The sequence below is a fragment of the Aquarana catesbeiana genome, linkage group LG03 (assembly GCF_042186555.1).
Source record: "Aquarana catesbeiana isolate 2022-GZ linkage group LG03, ASM4218655v1, whole genome shotgun sequence".
NCBI lineage: Eukaryota > Metazoa > Chordata > Amphibia > Anura > Ranidae > Aquarana > Aquarana catesbeiana.
In genome coordinates, this window is record NC_133326.1 from 192999683 (window position 1) to 193017158 (window position 17476).

The following is a 17476-nucleotide window of genomic DNA, read 5'->3' on the forward strand; positions in this document are numbered from 1 at the left end:
CAAATATTATGGGGTGTTCACGGGAAATTTGAGCACCGCGGAACACCCCATAATGCACTGCGAAATTGCAGTGCATTGCTGTATGATGATTGGCCAAAGCATGCACCTGACCTGCATACTTTGGCCAATAACAGCGTGCTCTGCTGAGAGACCCATAATGGGCCAAAGGTCTTTGGCCAATAATGGCTCAGGGGGACTAAGTCCACACCCCACACTATATAAGGCTGCTTGCATAGCAGCCGTGTATAGTGTGTGGACGGAGATAGATTGAGCTAGATTAGGCAGGCAGGTTAGTTAGTGGCAGTGTGTTTGATGTAGATATACAGTCAGTCTAGTGTGTGTGTGTGTGTGTGTGTGTATATGTATATGTATATGTGTGTGTGTATATATATATATATATATATATATATATACATATACACAGTGGGGACGGAAAGTATTCAGACCCCCTTAAATTTTTCACTCTTTGTTATATTGCAGCCATTTGCTAAAATCATTCATTTAAGTTCTTTTTTTTTCCTCATTAATGGACACACAGCACCCCATATTGGCAGAAAAACACAGAATTGTTGACATTTTTGCAGATTTATTAAAAAAGAAAAACTAAAATATCACATGGTCCTAAGTATTCAGACCCTTTGCTCAGTATTTAGTAGAAGCACCCTTTTGATCTAATACAGCCATGAGTCTTTTTGGGAAAGATGCAACAAGTTTTTCACACCTGGATTTGGGGATCCTCTGCCATTCCTCCTTGCAGATCCTAGATCCTTAGATGGTAAACGTTGGTGAACAGCCATTTTTAGGTCTCTCCAGAGATGCTCAATTAGGTTTAAGTCAGGGCTCTGGCTGGGCCATTCAAGTACAGTCACGGAGTTGTTGTGAAGCCACTCCTTCGTTATTTTAGCTGTGTGCTTAGGGTCATTGTCTTGTTGGAAGGTAAACCTTCGGCCCAGTCTGAGGTCCTGAGCACTCTGGAGAAGGTTTTCGTCCAGGGTAATCTTATACTTGGCCACATTCATCTTTCCCTCGATTGCAACCAGTTGTCCTGTCCCTGCAGCTGAAAAACACCCACACCACCATGCTTCACTGTTGGGATTGTATTGGACAGGTGATGAGCAGTGCCTGGTTTTCTCCACACATACCGCTTAGAATTAAGGTCAAAAAGTTCTATCTTGGTCTCATCAGACCAAAGAATCTTATTTCTCACCATCTTGGCGTCCTTCAGGTGTTTCTTAGCAAACTCCATGCGGGCTTTCATGTGTCTTGCACTGAGTACTCTGCCATAAAGCCCAGACTGGTGGAGGGCTGCAGTGATGGTTGACTTACTACAACATTCTCCCATCTCTCGACTGCATCTCTGGAGCTCAGCCACAGTGATCCTTGGGTTCTTCTTTACCTCTCTCACCAAGGCTCTTCTCCCCCGATAGCTCAGTTTGGCCGGACGGCCAGCTCTAGGAAGGGTTCTGGTCATCCCAAACATCTTCCATTTAAGGATTACGGAGGCCACTTTGCTTTTAGGAACCTTAAGTGTAGAAGAAATTTTTTTGTAATCTTGGCCAGATCTGTGCCTTGCCATAATTCTGTCTCTGAGCTCTTCAGGCAGTTCCTTTGACCTCATGATTCTCATTTGCTCTGACATGCACTGTGAGCTGTAAGGTCTTATATAGACAGGTGTGTGGCTTTCCTGATCAAGTCCAATCAGTATAATCAAACACAGCTGAACTCAAATGAAGGATGATCAGAAGAAATGGACAGCACCTGAGTTAAATATATGAGTGTCATAGCAAAGGGTCTGAATACTTAGGACCATGTGATATTTCCATTTTTCTATTTTAATACATCTGCAAAAATGTCAACAATTCTGTGATTTTCTGTCAATATGGGGTGCTGTGTGTACATTAATGAGGAAAAAAATTAAACTTGAATGATTTTAGCAAATGGCTGCAATATAACAAAGAGTGAAAAATGTAAGGGGGTCTGAATACTTTCCGTCCCCACTGTATATATATGTAATTGTCATCATAAGTATACCTCAACTACGAGAGACAAAATGTGGAAACAAATCCAGACAATCACATTGTCTGATTTTTGAAAGAATTTATTTGCAAATTATGGTGGAAAATAAGTATTTGGTCAATATCAAAAGTTCATCTCAATACTTTGTTATATATCCTTTGTTGGCAATGACAGAGGTCAAACATTTTCTGTAAGTCTTCACAAGGTTGTCACACACTGTTGCTGGTATGTTGGACCATTCCTCCATGCAGATCTCCTCTAGAGCAGTGATGTTTTGGGGCTGTCACTGGGCAACACGGACTTTCAACTCCCTCCAAAGGTTTTCTATGGGGTTGAGATCTGGAGACTGGCTAGGACACTCCAGGACCTTGAAATGCTTCTTACGAAGGCACTCCTTCGTTGGCCAGGCAGTGTGTTTGGGATCATTGTCATGCTGAAAAACCCAGCCATGTTTCATCTTCAATGCCCTTGCTGATGGTAGGAGGTGTGCACTCAAAATCTCGCAATAACCTCGCAATCCTCAGATGGGCCTGGACATGTACTGGCTTAAGCAGGGGGACACATCTGGCACCGCAGGATCTGAGTCCCTGGCGGTGTAGTGTGTTACTGATGGTAGCCTTTGTTACGTTGGTCCCAGCTCTCTGCAGGTCATTCACTAGGTCCCCCGTGTGGTTCTGGGATTTTTGCTCACCATTCTTGTGATCATTTTGACCCCACGGGAAGAGATCTTGCCTGGAGCCCCAGATCAAGGGAGATTATCAGTGGTCTTGTATGTCTTACATTTTCTAAATATTGCTCCCACAGTTGATTCCTTCACACCAAGCTGCTTGCCTATTGCATATTCAGTCTTCCCAGCCTGGTGCAGGTCTACAATTTTGTTTCTGGTGTCCTTCGACAGCTCTTTGGTCTTCACCATAGTGGAGCTTGGAGTGTGACTGTTTGAGGTTGTGGACAGGTGTCTTTTATACTGATAACAAGTTCAAACAGATGCCATTAATACAGGTAATGAGTGGAGGACAGAGGAGGCTCTTAAGAAGATACAGGTTTGTGAGAGCCAGAAATCTTGCTTGTTTATAGGTGACCAAATACTTATTTTCCACCATAATTTGCAGATCTTTGAGTTCAGGTCATGATAAATAGGGGCAAACACAAAAGTGTTGCGTTTATAATTTTGCTCAGTATATATATACAGTGGGGCAAAAAAGTATTTAGTCAGCCACCAATTGTGCAAGTTCTCCCACTTAAAAAGATGAGAGGCCTGTAATTGTCATCATAGGTATACCTCAACTATGAGAGACAAAATGTGGAAACAAATCCAGACAATCACATTGTCTGATTTTTGAAATAATTTATTTGCAAATTATGGTGGAAAATAAGTATTTGGTCAAACAACCTCAAACAGTCACATTCCAAGCTCCACTATAGTGAAGACCAAAGAGCTGTCGAAGGACACCAGAAACAAAATTGTAGACCTGCACCAGGCTGGGAAGACTGAATATGCAATAGGCAAGCGGCTTGGTGTGAAGAAATCAACTGTGGGAGCAATAATTAGAAAATGTAAGACATACAAGACCACTGGTAATCTCCCTCGATCTGGGGCTCCACACAAGATCTCACCCCGTGGGGTCAAAATGATCACAAGAACGGTGAGCAAAAATCCCAGAACCACACAGGGGACCTAGTGAATGACCTGCAGAGAGCTGGGACCAACGTAACAAAGGCTACCATCAGTAACACACTACGCCGCCAGGGACTCAGATCCTGCGGTGCCAGACGTGTCCCCCTGCTTAAGCCAGTACATGTCCAGGCCCATCTGAGGTTTGCTAGAGAGCATTTGGATGATCCAGAAGAGGATTGAGAGAATGTCATATGGTCAGATGAAACCAAAGTAGAACTGTTTGGTAGAAACACAATTCATCGTGTTTGGAGGAGAGAGAATGCTGAGTTGCAACCAAAGAACACCATACCTACTGTGAAGCATGGGGGTGACAACATCATGCTTTGGGGCTGTTTCTCTGCAAAGGGAACAGGACGACTGATCCGTGTAAATGAAAGAATGAATGGGGCCATGTATTGTGAGATTTTCAGTACAAACCTCCTCCAATCAGCAAGGGCATTGAAGATGAAACGTGGCTGGGTCTTTCAGCATGACAATGATCCCAAACACACTGCCTGGGCAACGAAGGAGTGGCTTCGTAAAAAGCATTTCAAGGTCCTGGAGTGGCCTAGCCAGTCTTCAGATCTCAACCCCATAGAAAACCTTTGGAGGGAGTTGAAAGTCCATGTTGCCCAGTGACAGCCCCAAAACATCACTGCTCTAGAGGAGATCTGCATGGAGGAATGGGCCAGCATACCAGCAACAGTGTGTGACAACCTTGTGAAGACAGAAAATGTTTGACCTCTGTCATTGCCAACAAAGGATATATAACACAGTATTGAGATGAACATTTGATATTGACCAAATACTTATTTTCCACCATAATTTGCAAATAAATTCTTTCAAAAATCAGACAATGTGATTGTCTGTCTGGATTTGTTTACACATTTTGTCTCTCATAGTTGCGGTATACCTATGATGACAATTACAGGCTTCTCTCATCTTTTTAAGTGGGAGAACTTGCACAATTGGTGGCTGACTAAATACTTTTTTGCCACACTGTATATATTTACTGAGCAAAATTATAAACGCAACACTTTTGTATTTGCCCCTATTTATCATGACCTGAACTCAAAGATCTGCATGGAGGAATGGGCCAACATACCAGCAACAGTGTGTGACAACCTTGTGAAGACTTACAGAAAACATTTGACCTCTGTCATTGCCAACAAAGGATATATAACAAAGTATTGAGATGAACTTTTGATATTGACTAAATACTTATTTTCCACCATAATTTGCAAATAAATTCTTTCAAAAATCAGACAATGTGATTGTCTGGATTTGTTTCCACATTTTGTCTCTCATAGTTGAGGTATACCTATGATGACAATTACAGGCCTCTCATCTTTTTAAGTGGGAGAACTTGCACAATTGGTGGCTGACTAAATACTTTTTTGCCCCACTGTATATATATATACTGAGCAAAATTATAAACGCAACACTTTTGTGTTTGCCCCTATTTATCATGACCTGAACCCAAAGGTCTAAGACTTTTTCTATGTACACAAATATTGTTCACAAATCTGTCTAATCTGTGTTAGTAAGCACTTCTCCTTTGCCGAGATAATCCATCCACCTCATAGGGTGACATGTCCGGTGAGTATACTGGCCATGCAAGAACTGGGATGTTTTCAGCTTCCAGCTTCCATATCAAGATGCTAATTAGACAGCATGATTATTGCACAGGTGTGCCTTAGGCTGGTCACAATAAAAGGCCACTCTAGTCGCAAGTTTTGAGGGAGCATGTAACTGGCATGCTGACTGCAGGAATGTCCTCTAGAGCTGTTACCCTTGAATTGAATGTTCATTTATCTACCATAAGCCATCTCCAAAGGCGTTTCAGAGAATTTGACAGTACATCCAACCGGCCTCACAACCACAGACCATGTGTAGCCACACCAGCCCAGGACCTCCACATCCAGAATCTTCACCTCCAAGATCATCTGAGATCAGCCACCCAGACAGCTGCTGCAACAATCGGTTTGCATAACCAAAGAATTTCTGCACAAACTGTGAGAAACCGTCTCAGGGAAGCTCATCTGCATGCTTGTCGTCCTCATCGAGGTCTCGACCTGACTGCAGTTCGCTGTCATAACCGACTTAAGTGGGCAAATGCTTACGTTTGATGGTGTCTGGCACTTTGGAGAGGTGTTCTCTTCAGGGATGAATCCCAGTTTTCAATGTACAGGGCAGATGGCAGACATCGTGTATGGCATTGTGTGGGTGAGCGGTTTGCTGATGTCAACATTGTGGATCGAGTGGCCCATGGTGGCGGTGGGGTTATGGTATGGGAAGGTGTATGCTATGGACAATGAACACAGGTGCATTTTATTGATGCCATTTTGAATGCACAGAGATACCGTGAAGAGATCCTGAGGCCCATTGTTGTGCCATTCATCCACGACCATCATCTCATGTTGCAGCACGATAATGCATGGCCCCATGTTGCAAGGATCTGTACACAATTCCTGGAAGCTGAAAACATCACAGTTCTTGCATGGCCAGCATACTCACCGGACATGTCACCCATTGAGCATGTTTGGGATGCTCTGGATCAGCGTATATAACAGCGTGTTCCAGTTCCTGCCAATATCCAGCAACTTTGTACAGCCATTGAAGAGGAATGGACCAACATTCCACAGGCCACAATTAACAACCTGATCAACTCTATAGTGCCTTGCAAAAGTATTCACCCCCTTGGCATTTTTCATGTTTTGTTGCCTCACAACCTGGAATTAACATTGGATTGTTTGAGGATTTGTATAATTTAATTTGCAGAACATGCCCACAACTTTGAAGATTTTTTTTATTGTGAAGCAAACAACAAATAGGACAAAATAACAGAAAAAGTCAATGTGCATAACTATTCACCCCTAAAGTCAATACTTTGTAGAGCCACCTTTTGCGGCTATCACAGCTCCAAATCACTTTGGATAAGTCTCTATGAGCTTGTCACATCTTACCACTCAGATTTTTACCCATTCCTCCTTGTAAAACTGCTCCAGCTCCTTCGAGTTGGATGGTTTGAACTTGTAAACTGTATTCTTTAAGTCTGACCACAGATTTTCTATTGGATTGAGGTCTGGGTTTTGACTAGGCCATTCCAACACACTTACATGTGTCCCCTTAAACCACTCAAGTGTTGCTTTAGCAGTGTGTTTGGGGTCATTATCCTGCTGGAAGGTGAACCTCCATCCTAGCCTCAAATCACACACAGAGTGGTACATGTTTTGCTCAAGAATATCCCTGTATTTAGCACCATCCACCTTTCCCTCAACTTAGACCAGTTTCCCAGTCCTGACTGCTGAAAAACAACCCCAGCATGATGCTGCCACCACCATGTTTCACTGTGGGGATGGTGTTCTTTGGGTGATGTGAAGTGTTGGGTTTGTGCCAGACATAATGTTTTATTTGATGGCCACAAAGTAAAAAAATAGTCTCATCAGACCAGAGCACCTTCCTCTATACATTTTGGGAGTCTCCCACATACCTTTTCACAAACTCAAAACATGCCATTTTGTTTTTTGCTGAAAGTAATGGCTTTCTTCTGGCCACTCTGCCATAAAGCCAAACTCTATGGAGCGTACGGCTTATTGTCGTCCTATCTAAAGATACTCCAGTCTCTGCTGGAGCTCCTCCAGGGTTATCTTAGGTCTCTGTGCTGCCTCTTTGATTAATGCCCTCCTTGCCCAGTCCCTGAGTTTTGGTGTGTGGCCGTCTTTTGGCAGGCTTGCTGTTGTGCCATGTGCTTTTCATTTGGTTATGATAGATTTGATGGTGCTCCTAGGGATCATTAAAGATTTAGATTTTTTTTAGAACCTAACCCTGACTTGTACTTCTCAACAACATTGTCCCTTACTTGTTTGGAGAGTTCCTTGGTCTTCATCACAGTGTTTGGTTAGTGGTGCCTCTTGCTTAGTTGTTGCAGCCTCTGGGGCCATTCAAAAAGGTGTGTATATGTAATGACAGATCATGTGACACATAGATTGCACACAGGTGGACATCATTTCACTAATTATGTGACTTCTGAAGGTAATTGGTTGCACCAGAGCTTTTTATGGTCTTCATAACAAAGGGGGTGAATACATACGCACGTGCCAATTATCCTTTTTTTATTTCTGAAAAATAGTTTTACGTATATATTTTTCTAATTGTACATCACCAACTTAGACTATTGTGTTCTGATCCATCACATATAATTCAGATTAAAAAAACATTGAACTAAAGGCTGTAATGTAAAAATATAGGTAAAAAGCCAAGGAGGGTGAATTCTTTTGAAAGGCACTGTAAGTTAGCTCCATCTAGACCCAGTTTTCTTTTTCAATTTACTCAGAGTTAGAAAAGATTACAACCTCTTTCAGGTTTATATTATTGTCTAGATCACCAGTGGGGAGATTACCCTTTCTATTTGTCCTAGTGACCATTGTCCCTGGATTGAAAGTAAGGGAGGAGCTCACATTTATAGTTATAACTAGAACAGGAATAAAATGGAAATCTTCCAAGGGGAGGGAACACTTATTTTGGCAACAACTTGCTAAGATAGGATTTCTCTCACTTTGGAGAAATTCTCACTCATATTATGTTGATACACAAGACAGGAAAGTAAAGGGAAATCTACCCAGACAAACACAGAAAGCTAAGAAAATAATTGGCAGGAGAGGACAAACTATTTTAGGAATATCATGCTATCACCCTTAAATGGAAATTACACATTCTGTACTTTTAATGATCACCTACAGTGTTGATATTAAAAGGGACAACTATACCCTGGTTAAGTTAACTCAGAACTCTATGGGAACAAAAACAAATGTTTCTTAGACTATTTCTCTTTTGAATAAATATTGTATTATTATGGCCACTAGAAATGCCAAAAGGGACATTCTGCAGCTTGGTGGTCCTGTGTGCATGGGGCCTCAGTATTCTAAAAACACATTTGTTTACATCTGCTTCGCTTTTTCTGATCTGTGTTCCCAGATTCACTGTGCAATAAGTTGTCATAGAATTGAATGGAGTTCAGTAAAGAATGGAACAGAACATTTGAAAATAAATGTCATTGAGGAGGCGGAGTCTAGCGGAGCAGACATGCATTGTTAGAGCTCCGCACCGCTGAGGAGAGAAGAGAAGGACAAAGCGGAGCCTGCAGGCTCAAAAGGTATCCATTTGAACCTTTTTGCCCCAGGGAACAAACTGTGAAAGTTTGGGCAGGAAATATGGTACTGGGAGGAAGCCGTGGCAGAAATAAAAATCACCTCACAAAGAGCTCACAGGCACTCACTGCAACTAAAGCAGCTCCAGTCACCTCACAATATACAGCATCAGGGCGCTCTCACAGACAGAAAATGTCACAGCAAGACTCTCCATTTGAGTCAGATACAGAACAAATCCTCTCACAAACTTCTCCACAAGCCTCCTCAGCATCCCCAGTAATATTATTACAATTTGAAAAGATGCTTCATAAGGCTTTAAAACAAACCTCAGACCAAATAACAAACAGCCTAACCAAAGAAATAAGAGAGCTGGGAAACCGCACCGCAGCCTTAGAAATAAAAATTGATGAAGTTGAAATTACAACCCAAGAAAATATAAGAGAATTGGAACAATTAAAAGAAGAGAATTTAATACTTCAAACTAAGCTCGAAGATTACGAAAATAGAGCCAGACGTTCAAACTTGCGCATAAGGGGAATACCTGAAACTGTGACAGACCTGCAATCTACTATTACTGCTCTATTACAAGAACTAAAGCCAGATATCCCTATTGAACGTTTAGAACTGGACAGAGTACACAGAGCCCTCACAGCCAAAAAAAAAGACGGACCCCCACGTGATATAATCACAAAATTTCATTATTACAGAACGAAAGAACAAATACTAATTGCTGCAAGAGAAAAAAAGGAACTTAATTTTCAAGGACACAATTATCAAATTTTTGCTGACCTATCCCAACTTACTATTACTAAAAGACGATCCATGAAACCCCAACTAATGGAACTGCAACGCCACAACATTATGTATCAATGGGGCTTCCCCTTTTCAGTCAGATTTAACTACCAAGGTACAATTTACAGAAGCAGATCAGCAGATGAACTACAACAAACCCTTTTAAAATTAAATCTGACAGAACTCACAAGCAGCAACACTCCCACACGCAGAAGAATGGCATCATCTTCACCTTCAGGCAGCACCCAGAAAATTTCAGAACAAAATGGGAATCATCATTCTCACAAAAGAGGCCGTTATGCCACATCATCCATGGACCAAGAAGATTCAATGGACTGACATCCTAATTCCTGATATCTCCATTTATTATACTAAGAGATGGTTCTCTATAAAAAAACCTGTATTTATAACTGAATGTAACTGCATTCTGATAGTCACACACTGTATGGGATCAAGTTACATTCCAGTTATATTTCTTATTACTTCTGATTCATATAGCCTTAGAATATATAAGTGAAATAAGGAACTTCTTGTTCAGTTATATATTTTCAGGTAATAACAATAGATTTATTACTTTTTAGGACAAATATGTTCAATAATCCAGAAGTAATGGAAGCTTTTTCTTTCTTTTCTTAAAACAAATATATTATTACCTAACTAGTTCCTAGAACTATGTTTTTGTTTATTCTAATCTGAAGCAATACAACCTCAATTTTATGAGTTAACATATCTAAACAGTTACATATGAATAAAATATGTAATTGTTTACTCTAAAAGGGTTAAAATCCCAAAATAATTCAAACTATCTTCATCAATACCAAAGTTATTAACAGTACCTTTCTAACTGAATTATTTAGCCTAGGGCAAGACTAACCATATACAACCACCCTGGAATAAATAATTTCAACAAAAACTATATTCTGCACTCCAATTAATGAATCATCATTTTGATGTCTTTTGACATAGCACTTCTCTCCTGTAAGCGGAAGATCCATGTACCCCCATTAGCCCTCCTCATTCTCCCAACCATATTATGTGGGAGTGTGACGAAGGCACTTATTCCCCTGAGAGAGATATTTATTCTCTTTCACGGGTAAATTGTGATTACTTGCAAAAAATAATTTATACAATGTATCATCTAATCTCATATGTTTTTTGTTTACTCTTTACTCCAGAATTCACTGGTTTCTTTTCTATCTTTTCATCTCTTCAGTCCACACAGGTTGATCTGCGCAGTCAGCTCTGCATAACAAAAAGTAAGTCAAAACTATTTGATCTGTTGCCATGGCACCACTGAATATACTTTCCCTGAATGTTCAGGGAATAAATGTCCCTCAAAAAAGGACCAAAGCCTTCCGTACTTTCCATAACAAGAAGGCTCACATAGTATGCCTCCAAGAAACACACTTCACCAAAGATTCTACTCCAAAATATATTTCTCCTTTTTATCAACAAATTTACACGGCTTCTGCCTGTACCAAACAAAGGGGTACTCTAATTGCATTTCACCGATCCACACCATTCACCTTATCATCAGAAATTAAAGACCCAGAAGGTAGATACCTGATACGCATGGGTTATATAATGGATACAGCAATCACGGTGATTTCCTACTATGCTCCTAACAAACAACCTACACCATTCCTCTCACATATATTACAAGTGATTAATACACACAAAATAGGAACAGTGATAATGTGCGGGGATTCGAACCAGGTCCTCCTCCCATTTCTAGATAAATCACCTTTTACACCATCCAAAATAACCTCTAGATTACCTTTTTCTCAACTTCTTTCCAAATACAATCTGGTAGATTCGTGGAGAGAAAGTAACCCAATGAAAAAGAAATTCACTTATTTCTCGCACCCTCATCAAACCTTCACCAGAATAGATCATATTTTTCTAACAATAGGAATGATACCAGAAATTATTGCATCAGATATAATTTCCGATTCCGTGGTCTGACCATAATGCAGTATACACTTCTATAGCCTCAGCCATACCAAAAGCGCATGATCCAACGTGGTACTTACCGGACATAATGCTCAAACACCCACTACATCAGATGGCCATTGAACAAGCTTTAAAGGAATACATATCAATTAATAATACAACAGACATTTCCCCATTAACACTGTGGGAAGCTCATAAGCCTGTCTTGCGTGGTACAATACAAAGACAAATAGCACTATTTAAACGGGAACGCAAAAATCTAGCAAAAAAACTAGAACTCAATTTTAATGCAGCCTACATATCATTCCAAGATAATCCATCTCAGAGTACAAAATCTCATCTGGAAAAATCTAGATTGGAATACGATCTATTTCTCACTGAGTCAGTTGATAAATCCCTCAAACGCTCCAAACACAATTTCTACATGAATACAAACAAACCAGGTACATATTTGGCTCGGGCATTAAATTCAACTAACAAATCTTTCAAACCAATACGTTTGAAATTATCAAAAAATGTTTATGCTTGTAATCCAGTTAAAATAGTCCATAAATTTCACTCACATCTCGCAACTTTATACAAGACAAACAATGAATTTAATCCTACAGAGGCTGAATCCTTCTTCTCAAAAATAACCTTACCTGAGTTGTCTCAGAATCAAAAAAGCAGTTTGGATGAGCCTATAACTATAGATGAAGTTGCTAACGCCATAAAAGACCTAAAACTTAACAAAAGACCAGGCCCAGACGGCTACTCGGCTTTATACTATAAAACATTCTCAGAAATACTCTCTCCCATTCTCACTGAAACTTTTAACAAACTTCTAGAAGGACATTCTTTTCGGCAAGAAACACTAATGGCAATTGTTTGTATGATCCCAAAACCCCTTTCTGATGATACTTCCTGTGTGAATTATCGGCCTATCTCTCTGTTAAACCTTGATATTAAATTATTAGCAAAAATAATAGCAAAACGCCTCAATAGCATTATTGGCACATATTGCTAAAAAACGTAAAATCCCTTTATGTTTTCTATCTCTCGATATTAAGAGGGCATTTGACACAGTATCCTGGCAATATATGCAATATTCATTACAAAAATGGGGTTTTAGACCTCACTTTTTAACATGGATCAAAGCATTATATAATAAACCCAAAGCCTATATAAAATACGCTGGATACAAATCTGATGCCTTTAATATCGAAAGAGGTACCCGACAGGGTTGCCCATTATCTCCCTTATTATTTGCCCTTATACTCGAACCCATGGCCCAATACATCAGAACAAACCAAACTATAACTGGCATTGAAGTAGGAGGTATTACACACAAATTATGTATATTTGCAGACGATATATTACTTTTTCTATCATCACCACAGGTCTCTGGTCCTAACTTAATACTAGCTCTTGATGGATTTGCAGCCCTATCCGGCCTTATGATTAATCCTAAGAAATGCCTAGTGCTTAATATTTCGCTCACAAATATGGAATTGATCCTGGCTAGGGCTGCACTCCCATTCACATGGGCAGAAAAATCAATCCCATATCTTGGAATTCATTTAACAGCATCTCATTCTGACTTATTCTCAACCAATTATCCTCCTGTATTAAGACAGATCACAAATCTAATAAAACAATGGTCGCAACTTCCTTTATCCTGGATAGGGAAGATTAATGCAATCAAAATGACTATTCTACCCAAATTGCTTTATCTATTCAGAGTCCTCCCTATTTCAATTCCTTCCTATTTTTTGAGAATAGTACAAAAAAGAGCAACTTCGTTTATATGGGGCTCTTCTAAACCACGTATACCTATATACACACACTACAGCTTCCCAAAAATAAAGGAGGCCTGGGATACCCTAATTTTACTAACTACTACAGAGCAGCACATTTGGCCAGTCTGTCCAAATACCATGCAAAACAGGAAATCCCATTATGGGTATTTATAGAGGCTTCAGAAAATGACCCTCTATTAATATCAAATTTATTATGGCTTGATCCTAAAGATCGCTTTTAAAATTCATAATCCCATAACTAAACACTTCTTATCTCTCTGGGATAAACCAAACCAAATATCAGTTACAATCTCCACACAATCCTCTCCTTTCTTTTATCAGAAATCCGGCCTTTTATCCGGCATGGATCTACCCAAATTCTTTTAAAGCTTGGACAACATCAGGCATTCAGACACTAAATGACTTCATAGCATCTAAATCATTCCTTTCATTCCCATCGCTTAGAGAAAAATATGATCTACCAAACTCTGAGATATTTAGATATCTCCAAATCAAAAATTTCTATACACCATTCCTAAAGGGGGATACACCATTATCCCAATTATCCATTTTTGAATCAATCTGTACAAAAGATCCATTTGCTAAAGGTACAATTTCATCACTTTATAATCAATTATATAGAGTAGTAAATCTTAATAGACCCTCTTACGTTCAGAGATGGGAGGAGGACCTGGGACGAACTTTAGAAGACACGGACTGGTCTAACATATGGCTCACATCTAAGTCATCTTCACCCAACATCTTAGCACTGGAGACAAATTATAAAGTCCTAACTCGCTGGTACCTTGTACCCGCTAGAGTGGCAAAATATTCACCTAATACCTCAGCTCTTTGTTTTCGAGGATGCCCAGAAATAGGCACACATTTACACATATGGTGGACGTGTCCAGTAATCCAAACCTTCTGGAAGGAAGTCTTCGTGATTGCATCTAAAATATTTAAAAAAATAATACAACCAGATCCATATATAACTTTACTTAATCTAAAACCGGAATGGTTAACACTCTCTCAATTCAAACTTATGATCCAACTAATAACGGCTGCAAAACAAACAGTGGCCAAGGCATGGAAATCTCCTACGTTGGTACTAGCAGAAACAATTCACAGAATGAATAATACAATGTCCCATGCTAAGATGGTAGCCATCGATCAAAATCAAATTCCAAAATTTGAAAAACTTTGGCATCCTTGGATAAAACAACAGTTCCTGTCAAATTTCAATGACTCTGTCTTGTTGCCATGGTAACAGATTAAATGACTTACAGAGACACCCATTCTAAGGCTTCAAAGAGAACTAAAAAGAATAATAAACTGACGAGCGGGACAACCTTGTGGACCATACCTCTGCCTTTCTACCCTTTTTCTTCCTTCTCTTTCCTTTTCTCCACCTTACGATTAAAGCTCATTATCAGAATTTATATGACCTATATACACTCTACCTGTAAACAATATGTATAGTAGGTATAAATCATTTAAATACCTACAAAAGTAACTAAGGAAATGATATATATCTTTAATTTAGGTTTACGTGAACCCAATGTTTAATATTTGAAATTTCATGATATTTACCTATATATTCCCTACTGTAAAACAATGAGCTTACTTTATAGATCCTTGTAAACTTACTTTATGTATCTTTATAATATTGTATACTCAATAAACTTCTTTTGACAAGGAAAATAAATGTCATTTACCTTTTAATGGTGAAGACATGAACTTTCTATAAACAGCCTGTTTACTTTTTAGCCAAACTGGACCCTCTCCATGTAGCAGAATGAAGATGGTATGAATAGCAATAAAATAAAGATTTATTTGTGCATAAATGATTGAGTACCTGCTTCAGATGATGGCGGTAATCCTTTGTTTGAAAAGTAAAAAAATTGCATTGTTAATAAATGTCATAAAAGGTTAAAATAATCAATAACAACAAAAAATAAGAATAATCTTTATTGGAAGAACACAAAAGCAAGAAGTTACAACAAGCAAACCTACTTTTAACAAAGGATATTTGGAGTTGAGTTTTTCTGAAAATCTTATATTTCTGGTACGTCTGAGTAAAACTATACTATGAAGATTTTGGCAGATGCATTTCTAGGTCTAAATGTGGTTTAGGGCTAAAGAAAACTTGTGCCTCTGCATTATATTGCAAATGATACAAAATTGCTGATCGAACTTTTAAGGTACACGCTATTACTATGCCGTGTAGCTGTAAGGACTTGCCCATTTGATAAGCTTGCAAGATAACTGGACTTTATAATTTAAAGGTCAATAGCAATAAATGTAAAATGGTGAAGGTTAAGGGTAACCAGGGCATACTGTGAAGTTTTAATCATATGTGTTGTAAAACCTACAGTATAATTGGTGGTGTTATTGCATTATTTCACCAAATAGCCACCTGGAGGCTTACGAATAAGATTTTTTTAAGGATCAAGAGATCAATTCTAACTAACTAAAATAAAACTACAAAGATTGTATATACTTGTTTGTGTTAGAAAACTATAGTGGCACCTTCAAAGTCCCATCAACAATTTTGTATTTTTTGTAGTTTGATATAGCATAGAGGATGCTGTGCATCATTGTGCAGTTTCACCATGATTGTAAATGGGTAAATTCAGAATTATGTTAAAGTGCTAGTAAACTCATATTTAAAGTTTTTACCTACAGGTAAACTTACAGTAAGTCCTACCCAAAGATATGGTTCATATCTCCAAAATGTGTGCCATTTAGAAGATATTCAATATTGGCTCTAGCTGATGACATCACTGCACATGAAATGATCTTTTGAATGCTGAAAGCATTTAATTCCTATAAATAGTTTGTTCCCTTTTTAGTTATATTGGACCCTGGCCATGTAGAAGAATGATGAAAGTTTAATTCTCCTTGTCCAATGCCAAAATAAACTTTTTTTGAACATAAATACCTGCTGATGACTTGGGTGTTGATTTATCTTTATCCACTGCAAAGAAATAAATTATTCTGCTATTAAATGACATAAAAGGGTTGATTTGTTAACAAAAATTCACAATGCCATACATCATCTCAATCTGCATGTTCATTCTTTCTGTGTCAATTTGAGAAATGCTCATTTTCTTAAGTTTATTTTCTCTTCTCAATGAATGTTCTTTTATTATGGCAGTAGTAAAATACCACATCATGGCCACTAGTTGTAGCTGAGGAAATACAGAAAATACACATGGCCTTTTTAACAAGAGAAACAATGTAACAATTGTAGGGAATACTAGAAGAAATTAGCAAATAAATGTTACCAATAGTGCTAATTCCCTTTAGTATTCTCTAAAATCCATGCATTGAACCTCTTATTAGAAACATGCATATTTTTCTTCTTCTCAGCTGAATCAAGTGGCCATAATGCTGGGATCAGCAATAATTGGTGTCCGTATTGAAAGACTTTTCGTTCAGAAGAGAAAACACATAGAGAACATTTGTTTTAACCCCATAAAGTTTAAAAAGGGAAAACTTTATTAGAAGAGGAAAGCCTGAAGATATAGAATGAAAAACTCCTGGCTTTTGACAAGGAAACTACGTAAAGATTTGCTAAAGATTGTTTGTTTTTGTGGGAAGATTTGTAAAAACTTTTGTGAGGAAATAAAACATGATCTTGACCACATTTGCCCTAGGTCTGAATGTGTTTTGGACATGTTGTGGTAGTTGTGTTCCTTTGTTTGAAAAGTGAAAAAAATTGCTTTGTTATCAAATGTCATAAAAGGTTCCAATTTTCAAAAACAACAAAAAATAAGAATAAGCTTTATTGGAAGAACAAGAAAGCAAGAAGTTACAACAACCAAACCTACTTTTGACAATGGATCTTTGGAGTTGAGTTTTTTTGAAAATTTTATATTTCTGGTACGTCTGAGTAAAACTTTACTATGAAGATTTTGGCAGATGCACTTCTAGGTCTAAATGTGGTTTAGGATTAAAGAAAACTTGTGGGTTGTGAAAGCCTCTGCATTATGTTGCAAATGATACAAAATTGCTGATCGAACTTTTAATGTAAACGCTATTACTATGCCTTGTAGTTGTAAGGACTCGCCCATTTGATAAGCTTGCAAGATAACTGGACTTTATATTTTAAAGGTCAATAGCAATGC

General features: G+C 38.5%; 1 protein-coding gene across 2 annotated transcripts in view; it reads right to left on the reverse strand.

The window, feature by feature from the left end:
* Positions 1 to 17476, reverse strand: part of LOC141131890 (integumentary mucin B.1-like) — a 118643-nt gene that overhangs the window by 92654 nt on the left and 8513 nt on the right. For both annotated transcript variants that reach the window (XM_073619680.1, XM_073619679.1), the window contains exons 3-4: positions 16288 to 16323; positions 15202 to 15225 (exon numbers count right to left, since the gene is read on the reverse strand). In XM_073619680.1, the coding sequence (XP_073475781.1) occupies positions 15202 to 15225; positions 16288 to 16323 (60 nt within the window). The remainder of the gene's footprint in view (positions 1 to 15201; positions 15226 to 16287; positions 16324 to 17476) is intronic.